This window comes from Monopterus albus, unplaced genomic scaffold, assembly GCF_001952655.1.
Source record: "Monopterus albus unplaced genomic scaffold, M_albus_1.0 scaffold277.1, whole genome shotgun sequence".
Lineage (NCBI taxonomy): Eukaryota > Metazoa > Chordata > Actinopteri > Synbranchiformes > Synbranchidae > Monopterus > Monopterus albus.
This window is the reverse complement of record NW_018128157.1, coordinates 591,497-601,671: the sequence shown is the minus strand read 5'-3', so window position 1 is coordinate 601,671 and position 10,175 is coordinate 591,497. Positions and strand designations below refer to the sequence as shown.

The 10,175-nt window shown below is 42.4% G+C and overlaps 2 protein-coding genes across 5 annotated transcripts in view; one reads left to right on the top strand and one right to left on the bottom strand.

The window, feature by feature from the left end:
- Positions 1 to 3,532, top strand: part of mea1 (male-enhanced antigen 1) — a 7,478-nt gene extending 3,946 nt beyond the window's left edge. Inside the window, exons 3-4 of the mRNA XM_020622292.1 lie at positions 324 to 393; positions 1,185 to 3,532. Coding sequence (XP_020477948.1) covers positions 324 to 393; positions 1,185 to 1,510 — 396 coding nt within the window. The 3' untranslated portion in view covers positions 1,511 to 3,532. The remainder of the gene's footprint in view (positions 1 to 323; positions 394 to 1,184) is intronic.
- The window catches only part of ppp2r5d (protein phosphatase 2, regulatory subunit B', delta), a 34,714-nt gene continuing 27,959 nt past the window's right edge, over positions 3,421 to 10,175 (bottom strand). Inside the window, exons 14-16 of one of the 4 annotated variants that reach the window (XR_002276769.1) lie at positions 7,800 to 7,910; positions 7,171 to 7,712; positions 3,421 to 6,629 (exon numbers count right to left, since the gene is read on the bottom strand). Coding sequence is in view for 1 of the 4 variants with exons in the window: in XM_020622309.1 (XP_020477965.1) it covers positions 7,575 to 7,712; positions 7,800 to 7,910 (249 nt within the window). In the remaining 3 variants the exon portion in view is untranslated. Of the gene's footprint in view, positions 7,713 to 7,799; positions 7,911 to 10,175 lie in introns of all 4 variants that reach the window. The other 3 variants (XR_002276770.1, XR_002276771.1, XM_020622309.1) reach the window with 3 other exon arrangements.

The window sequence follows — 10,175 nt, the reverse complement described above, 5'->3', positions numbered from 1 at the left end:
TTCACCAGTTGAGACAGAAGCAGTAGCGCTTCAGTACATGTGAACCTGAGAGAAACAGGTTTTGTATTCACTTCTCTCTTTATTTGGGAAAGTGTTATAGCCAATCCAGGAGGTTGAACACGTGACTCGGTTCATCTTTTTCCATTGTTTCATGTAAAGTCCAGAGAAGATATTTAATATTTAAATGAGCCTTGGAGAAAAACAAAAATAAATTCATAACTACGTCTCTAGTGAGGCCCGTTCTTTGGGTCTCCCAAATCAAACAACTTCTATGCTACAACTTGTTCAAAATACTCGGATATAACCTGAAATCTCCTGTACAGGACAATAGTCCTGTTAAGTGCTTTGTGTCAGGATGCATCAACCAGTTATTTAACCGTTTGGTACATGCGGGTTGGTACTGGGTGTATATGTGTGTGGTTATGTGTCCATACTTGTTGTTTTTATAATACCGTTATCTGTTTTGTTAACTTTGTATGCGTTTATCTAAGCTCTTGTGTGCGAGGCACCTCGAGCTGCCATTGTACTGAAAACAAAGTTTTCAAAATAAGATTAACTCAAACTTGTGTACGATGCAGGTGAGAGCTCAGGAACAACTAGTAAGATGTCCTGGAGTTGGCAATATCTTGTCACAGTGATCTTAATAATAATAATAATAATATCAGTTTTGTATGAAGTATTATAAATACATGTCCATGTGCAACTTGTCCATCACCAAAACAAAAGACTGAATTGTGTGTTTCACACTGTGAAAATGTCCTTTGCCTGTTTTCACATGTTCCTTGTGTTAAAGGGAGGCTTTCCTCCCCACTGTTGCCAAGTGCGTGTTTAAGGGGGTGTCTAACATGGTAGGGTCTGGACCTGACTATGTAAAGTGGCCTGAGTTTTCTTTAATTAATCTGATTAATTTGGACTCAAATAATCTGAAACACTCCAACATAAAGGAGTGAACATGTTCCTCACCTGTATTTTATAACATTTACGCAGGTAAAAAATGAAAAATGTATTAATACGTGTAAATGTTAGCGAAAACAGGTGAACATTTTCAGTATAAAACAGGATCCACTGTTTCGTTTTGATGATGGACGTATAATCATCATAATAGTATGTTTTGTATGAAGTGCTGTAAAGATCACCGTTTGAGACAACACACTGCCAACTCAAGGTCCACTTTATTTCCTGAGCTTTCAGCTCTCATGTTTGTGTTGATATTATTTTGAAAGCTTTCTGCGTTTGTGAGCTGCTTTTTAATCTTTTACTTGCCTTTTCAGACAGTCTCTACTGTTTTGGTTGTGTCATTATAATGAGTGTAGTGTCACCATTTCCTGTCCGTTCAGACCACGTAGAGCTGGTGAAGAGGACGATGGCGACTGTGGCGTTGCCATCGCTCGGCGTGCCGGCGTGGGCCCAAGAGATCTCTGATGATCAGTGGAAGGACATGGTCCAACACACACTGCAGAGCCGGCAGAGCGCCAGCGCCCTGCGCCTCAGTCACAGGGGCGACCCCTGAATGCACCATGATCACACTTCAGGGACACTGGCACAGGGTTGGGAAACGGCAAGAAGAGATGAGTTTATGAAAACGTACAGAATAGCTGAGAGTAATGAAGCAGTGAATCACAGAAAATTAGATTTGAAACGGAGGCAGGCAGCTTCAGACTTTTAAGGGTCAAAGTCCTTTGTTTTAATTCACGTCCAGTTGTTATTTCCTCACTCAGCTCTCGCTTTAGTCACCTGGGAGGAAAATTACTCTGAATTCCCCCATTTAAATTTAAATAGATTTAATTTGAACAAGTTTTAGACTCTTCATTAAATAAATAAAGAATGTTTGAGATAACCCTAAGGATCAATAATCCCTGCACAGGCTCAGAATCAAGCTCAGTTATTCCACTCCAACTTCTATGGACTGGGAACGTTTAGTGCCGTTTTTTGTAATCCCACTTGGAAGGCCCACTAAAATACTCAGTAACTATGGAATTATTTGACCAGCGTGTTGGCAGATAGACACACTCAGAGGAAATAAACCTCCACATCGATTATCTAATCAGTTATGTCAGTTAATTAGAGCTGTGTAACTGATGATTTGGTTTCTGTTAAACTTCTGATTGTGTCCACAGTAACTTAATTTGTAAGTCAGATGATAATGAAGAATGACATCTCAGTGTGTCATAGTCCAGGTCTTCACGCCCTCGTCAGTTTCAGCTTCAGCTTCTTGCAGGTGATTAAACGTTTCGTGCTACTTCTTATGACACTCAAATAAATAGTACAATAAAATAAATGTTAAACTTGTTTGCCTTACAACAGTTAGTTGCACAAATATAAAAAACTGAATCAGCTTTAAAAAACAAGTTGTGCTAAAGCCACAGCTGACCTCAGTTAAATGTGCGGTGACAGCGTCTAAACAAAAGGGAAGCGACTGGACCGAGTCTGAACCTGCCACCTTTTGGCTCAGTTGTCGATGCTTCGGAGTTAAAGCTGCTCTGACTTTGCCTGAATTGTCTTTGTAAAGAATTGCATCTTCATGTGTCACAACACACTGAAGCAGTTTTAGGATTTAATAAACTGCTGCCAAATCTAAACATTGTAATCTGGGCCAAACAGCTTGAACCGAGCTGGTCCAAAGTTTCCTGATCAGAGAAAATGAAACGAGTATCCCAAGATAATTAACTGATCTAGAGATGACTGTGAAAAGTAATGACTAACCAGGGCTGCGACATTACACCATCAGTCAGAAGCTGTCAAACATTCTTTGGTCTCTTTGCATCACGTTGCAAGAAGTTCCCACTGGTGACAGCAAGCTGAAGCTTAAGCGATAAGGAAGGTCACTTTCTATACCAACACTCCCCATACAGAGACTACTACTACTACTACTAGTACTACTACTACTACTACTACTACTCACGCTTAATGTCCGTCAGTCCTGGATCAGCTTGTTCAGCTGCACCGTAGACCTAAAAAATGATTACAAACACATCAGGGGGAAGCAGCACTGCAATGGGGAACACTTTAAATAACAAAACCCCGATCCGACTATGTTGTCCCAAAGGCATTAAGGTCATAATCTAAAGCTAGTATGAGTCGGCGTCAAACACGCATGCGTGAGCTCTCACCTTTGTTTACATGCCAGCTTGTGTCTATGGAGACTATTAATATAGAAAATGAACGGCCTTATCCTTTAAACAGAAAGTTATTCTTCCCCATGTTCCGACCAATCGGCACACTAACTGACAAGTGTTGGCTGCAGCTCTAAGTACAGACACTGTTGCTCTGTTTCAGCTGAAGTGAAGGAAACCGTTAAACATCCAGTTTGGATTTGTTCAGTATATTTGGGATGGAGTTGCATCCCACCTGAAAGCCTTTTACTGACATGTTCTTGTTTTTAATCTTCTGGGTGTGAAACATCTGTGGCGTGAAACAAACTGATCGTCAAGACTTCCGCTTTATTTGTTCTGTACATACATGGACATCTGTACAAAATCACTTTCATATTGTGTAATGCTCTACCTAATTAAAGTACAACTTATGTACAGGATGACAGGAAGCAGCATCTGGATCATTTGTGTCAGGGCTCGGATTATTTTGTTTAACTGAATGGTTGATCTTTGTGTCGCTGCTGGACAAATAACCGGTGAGTTACAACTCTTCCCTAATCCAAACATCTGCAGACTAGATTTGATAAGATCTGATGATTTGTGAGGAGTACTTGGACCCTGTGTGAATCAGGAACATCTCTTTAAATCAGTGCTAAAATAAGAATTTTTCATTAGGTTTGGTTGAGCAGCTAATCGCTCTCTTTGACTTTGTGCTACTTATCAAATCCTGCAATTTGACATTCTGAACAGATGAAAGTACACAGATGAATACATGAGCACAGCAGCTACGTGCGCTTAAGAAACATCATTTCATTAAACAGTTCTTAACTACAACAGCTTGCTCACAGATTAAAACCTGATTTGGCTTTAACTGGCAGTATGGAGACAGCAACTCATTCCAGTTCAAATAAACGTTTAACTGTCGAGGCTTGGTGGCCATTTTGTCCAGCAGCGAGCGAGGAATGGTTACAGATTGTTGACAGGGTACGCCCACGATGTCCAGAAACAGCACAGCGAGCTATGACAGAAAAAAGAGGGTGTAACTGTAAACGGGAGGGGGTGTGGCCACAAGTCATGTACACCAATAACTGCAGGCAGAACCGCCCAGCTCTTCGCACTCTGAGGAATAAAGTGCCACGTTTTTCACGTTTTGTTCTGTCGTCTGTAAAAGTAAAGGCGATTGTTTCCACGCACGTCTGCACTGCAAGAACAGTAAAGTTTAGTTGAGCAGCACTTCCCTTAGAGAGAAGCTTTGTTATTTAAAAGGTTGATGAACTGGTCAATGCTCAGATGAAAGCAAATAACGAGTTACTAGAGTTGGAACACTATTTAGTCTGCTGCTGTGTAACGACACTGAATTTGGAAATATTCACTTTTTCCATAAAATGCAACAAATGAATCATTTTTGTCTGTTAACTACATAAAAATAATTGTCAGTAACAAAGTTCTCATGGCACAAATTGACACCTGTAACTGAACTACAGTGCAGATGTTTTGTAAACAGAACCGACATAGCAGAGGATTGTGGGAACCGGAGTCTGCAGGGAGGGGACCAGAGGTGATTTGACTTCAGGTGCTTTACTCTAACGTGAAAACATCAGATTTTATGTTCACTTCATCAAAAAACTAGTGATTATTAAAGTTTCCTTAGCTCTGTGAAACCTGGTACTGAACCTCCTAAAACATGTTTATGTGCTGGTCTTTTTTCTGCTCAACTTCTGGCAAGTTGAAGCTCAGATTTGTTCCAGCGTCCCATCTGATGAGATTTGGGGTTTTTAGGTCCTGTCACATCATCAGACAAGGAATACTGAAATAGTTAAACTTGGATAAATTATCTTGGGGTTTGGTTCAGAATCAGTTCGGTTACACTTTGAGCTCTAGCAGATGTATCGGAAACAGACGGGTGGAGCGTAACTCAATCAGAAGCATAGATTTGTTCAATCCTCATGACTGAGCTCACAGTGATTGTCATTATAAAGAAAGTCCGTTTCAGAAGCTCACAACATTGGATGATTACAGTTTCTTGTTTGTCTTAAAATATGTTGAGAGGGGCGACTCCCTCTGCGTTAGGTTTAAATGTCTGGAAACAAAGGTGGCAACACTCTTGTGTTGCTGTGTTTTTGTCCTGACAGGCGTCAGATACTTGTAAAACATGGACCAAATATAGAAACTAACATGGAGCTGAGTCACAACTGATCTGAGCGGCACTGGTCTGGCTATGGTTCATCAAGAAGAAAAACCAACCACAGACAAACAGCTGAGGGGCACCAACCCAAGAGTACACTAAGCAGAAAAAGGGATAGTTCACCCAAACCACACACCACTGTGAAAACCTGCAAACACCCAAAAAGTGCTGGGACCGAGTCGGACACAAAGTGAGAGAAGTCCCGCCTTTCATGACGGCCTTAGAGGTTGAACAGAGTTTCTACCTGAAAACAGAAATGGATAAAAACAAAAGTACATGAAACACTTGATTAAAAACCACAGAATAATGTCCTTAGTGTGAAGCCAGTGGATTCAAAGTCCAGTTGGGGCCAAACTTTTACAGGTCTTGATGCTGCAGTTTGTTGAATTAGCAGAAAAAAAAGCCACAAAAGTGTTGATTTTGTACTTTTTCTGAGTTTCTGCAGTGCTTGCCACATTAAATTTAAGCTTTTCACTGCCAATACCACTGGTGTAAACTGCTGTCACTGTCTACTGCGAGAAAGAACAATGTTCAGGACTTTAAACCTTTATCAAACATTCTTCTTTTCAACGAGGTGAATTCAGACTTGAAGACTTTTGCCTCCTGCAGAAACCTGATATTTTGCAAAGGTTTAAATACTTGCAGGATTTTACAAAGCAAAAGATTTTATCTGGCACCATGATGATAAGGTAAACAGGAGAAATGTGGCGTCACGTCGTCACCGACAGGGAGCGCAAGTCTGCCTGGCACACGACGACAGACTGCAAGCTGAGCACGAGCCTGGCATCGCCGCTAGAGAAGGTTGCACAGTGGAAACGGTGAGCTGTAAAAAACAGGGGGGTCGGGTCTTAAACATGTCAAAATGGTCACCTCACCAGTTCCAAAAATGTTTCCACAAACACTGATTGTGAGGAAGCAGCTTCTTCTCCTTCTCCACCTTTTACAGTATGAGATTGACCTTTGACCTGATGAGTGACAGTTACATCTCTGAAGTTTGGTTGAAGCGAGATGTTCACACACAAACACAGGCTTTTTCAGCGGACAAAGACAAAACACCAAACGCTCATGAAAACAACGTCTCTCATTGGTTTAAACTCGATGACATCATGGTGCTGTGAGCGGCCGACAAAAACCAAAATGAAATGACCCAAACACAGAACCAAAATAAAGCATGTTCAAACTTTCTTCTGTCGGGGCTCCTCCTGGATGCCGACTGGACGTCTACATTCACTACGTCTCCTCGTCATAATCATCATCATCAGTCGTCTAACGCTGCTTCATTGAGTCCACCACAGATCCAGGTTGACAGAGGATTGGTCGGGGCAGGGCCTCTGGAGTGCTGCATTCAGGTGCTGTGGGACAGAGGTGAAGCATTGGAGCTCTCTTCCACCACAGGAACTTCATGACCTTTGACCTTTAGGGACGTGTGAGGTTCTGGATCTAGGTTCTGCTCTGCAGTTCCACTGGGGTACAAGAAGTGTGACAAACACTACCCCAGATGTCACAGTGTGTGCAGACCTTTGACCTGAATGTTACAAATCCACATTGACAGCAGGTGGTCGACAGAGATTAACCTGACAAACATGTCGACCAGCAGCTGGAGCCGAATCAATCGGTCAGATTAAAAACAGTTTGAAATGTCGATTCATCACCATAGTTTCGAACACATGCTGCTTTTGCTCGGTCTTGTGGTAAACATCACATTAATCGATAATAAAAATGAGTCATTCCCAAAAAACTGCTGCTGAGAACATCTGTATTTTATCATCAAATCAACATCACTCCGGCCGACGCAGCATGTTCACATATGTCCACATTTAAAGGGACGGATCACAGGGGACGTTTCCTTTCACACAGCTCTGACCGTCACCGAGCAGTGAAGCCACACTTTACCTTTTACACACTGTGGACTCTGGTTTCATTGAGGACGGAGGCTGAAACTGACTCACAAAGCCAGTGGAAGCAGAGGCAGAACCAGAGACACTGGGCCCCCTCAGGCTACCGGCGGTGAAGTTCCTGTAGTGGAAAAGGCCTGGTGGTGATATGTTTAGGGACCTGGCAGCATTGATGTGGTGGTAACGTCGAGACAAACAGCAGCAGTGTGTGAAGCGCAGATAGAGGTGCTCACACTTTAACAGACGGAGCTTCTACAGTTCTACGCCAGGGTTTCTTCTTCTTTGAACACGTCAGCTTCCGCCTCATCTGACCCCAGACCAGTTTCTCCTCAACAGCTTTCTCCCCAGAGAGACGAACAGGAAGGGGATGGAGTCAGGCTCAGAAGGGACCACCTCCCCTGGTCAGAGAGCTTCCTGATTGGCTGTCAGGTACTCCTCAGCCCTCTTGTGAGCCTCCAGAGCTTTGATGGTGTAGACGTCCTGTGGCAGCTCCGACTTCCTCCTCATTAGGACTTTGTCCTTCTTCAGATCCTTCAGACCCTGAAAACAGATGGAGACACAGTATGGGTGACCTCAGACTGAAACCAACACCATGTGTAACAGCAGTCAGACTCACTCCAACGGTACCTGAGAGGCCTCACTCTCCACAGTCTTTTTCAGCAGCTGGATGTCTTCGACAGTCGGCGTCTCTGTTTCCATTGAGTACATAGCCATGGTACTGTCACTGTACAGCATGTACTGTCAACATGACGATACAGGGAGCACAACAGCAGCAGGTAAACAATACTATTAAACCGCACTGATGGTCAAAATTTCATTTTGGAACTCACTGTTTGGATGAAAAAGTTGGGTCTAACAAATTATTTAAGTAAAACAAGGCAAACAAAACTGGCTGTAGAGTCCAACTTGGACACACATGGTAAAGGGATAGACAGAAACTCACTAAGCTAGCAACACTGAGGTTACAAACAACACATAATACAACTCTGTCAAAGTAAAGGGCTCAGGGTGTTAAGGTGGAGTCACAGTCCGCAGCCCATTAATGTCTATGTGAAACTGGGTGGCCCCTCCTTGAACCGCCACCTTATTGTGGTGGAGGGGTTTGAGTACCCGAGTGATCCTAGGAGCTATGTTGTCGGGGGCTATACAGTGCCTTGCGAAAGTATTCGGCCCCCTTGAACTTTGCGACCTTTTGCCACATTTCAGGCTTCAAACATAAAGATATAAAACTGTAATTTTTTGCGAAGAATCAACAACAAGTGGGACACAATCATGAAGTAGAACGAAATTTATTGGATATTTCAAACTTTTTTAACAAATAAAAAACTGAAAAATTGGGCGTGCAAAATTATTCAGCCCCCTTAAGTTAATACTTGGTAGCGCCACCTTTTGCTGCGATTACAGCTGTAAGTCACTTGGGGTATGTCTCTATCAGTTTTGCACATCGAGAGACTGAAATTTTTGCCCATGCCTCCTTGCAAAACAGCTCGAGCTCAGTGAGGTTGGATGGAGAGCATTTGTGAACAGCAGTTTTCAGTTCTTTCCACAGATTCTCGAGTGGATTCAGGTCTGGACTTTGACTTGGCCATTCTAACACCTGGATATGTTTATTTGTGAACCATTCCATTGTAGATTTTGCTTTATGTTTTGGATCATTGTCTTGTTGGAAGACAAATCTCCATCCCAGTCTCAGGTCTTTTGCAGACTCCATCAGGTTTCCTTCCAGAATGGTCCTGTATTTGGCTCCATCCATCTTCCCATCAATTTTAACCATCTTCCCTGTCCCTGCTGAAGAAAAGCAGGCCCAAACCAGGATGCTGCCACCACCATGTTTGACAATGGGGATGGTGTGTTCAGGGTGATGAGCTGTGTTGCTTTTACGCCAAACATAACGTTTTGCATTGTTGCCAAAAAGTTCGATTTTGGTTTCATCTGACCAGAGCACCTTCTTCCACATGTTTGGTGTGTCTCCCAGGTGGCTTGTGGCAAACTTTAAACAACACTTTTTATGGATATCTTTAAGAAATGGCTTTCTTCTTGCCACTCTTCCATAAAGGCCAGATTTGTGCAGTATACGACTGATTGTTGTCCTATGGACAGAGTCTCCCACCTCAGCTGTAGATCTCTGCAGTTCATCCAGAGTGATCATGGGCCTCTTGGCTGCATCTCTGATCAGTCTTCTCCTTGTATGAGCTGAAAGTTTAGAGGGACGGCCAGGTCTTGGTAGATTTGCAGTGGTCTGATACTCCTTCCATTTCAATATTATCACTTGCACAGTGCTCCTTGAGATGTTTAAAGCTTGGGAAATCTTTTTGTATCCAAATCCGGCTTTAAACTTCTCCACAACAGTATCTCGGACCTGCCTGGTGTGTTCCTTGTTCTTCATGATGCTCTCTGCGCTTTAAACAGACCTCTGAGACTATCACAGTGCAGGTGCATTTATACGGAGACTTGATTACACACAGGTGGATTCTATTTATCATCATTAGTCATTTAGGTCAACATTGGATCATTCAGAGATCCTCACTGAACTTCTGGAGAGAGTTTGCTGCACTGAAAGTAAAGGGGCTGAATAATTTTGCACGCCCAATTATTCAGTTTTTTATTTGTTAAAAAAGTTTGAAATATCCAATAAATTTCGTTCCACTTCATGATTGTGTCCCACTTGTTGTTGATTCTTCACAAAAAATTACAGTTTTATATCTTTATGTTTGAAGCCTGAAATGTGGCAAAAGGTCGCAAAGTTCAAGGGGGCCGAATACTTTCGCAAGGCACTGTAAAAATTACTGCAGGTAGTGCAATGTAGGCCTAACTTCACAAAGGTTTATTCAGCTACTGTACAATGCTGACAAAATACTAAAGTACAGCTAAAGCTTATATATGTAAGGCTCCTGACAAAGGATCTCCCAGTTCTCCCAGGTCATTTTTCACAGAAACACCTTTTTATATTACAGTCCACACCAACAACACAGTAGTTTTGGAAAATAACTAAGTACATTTACT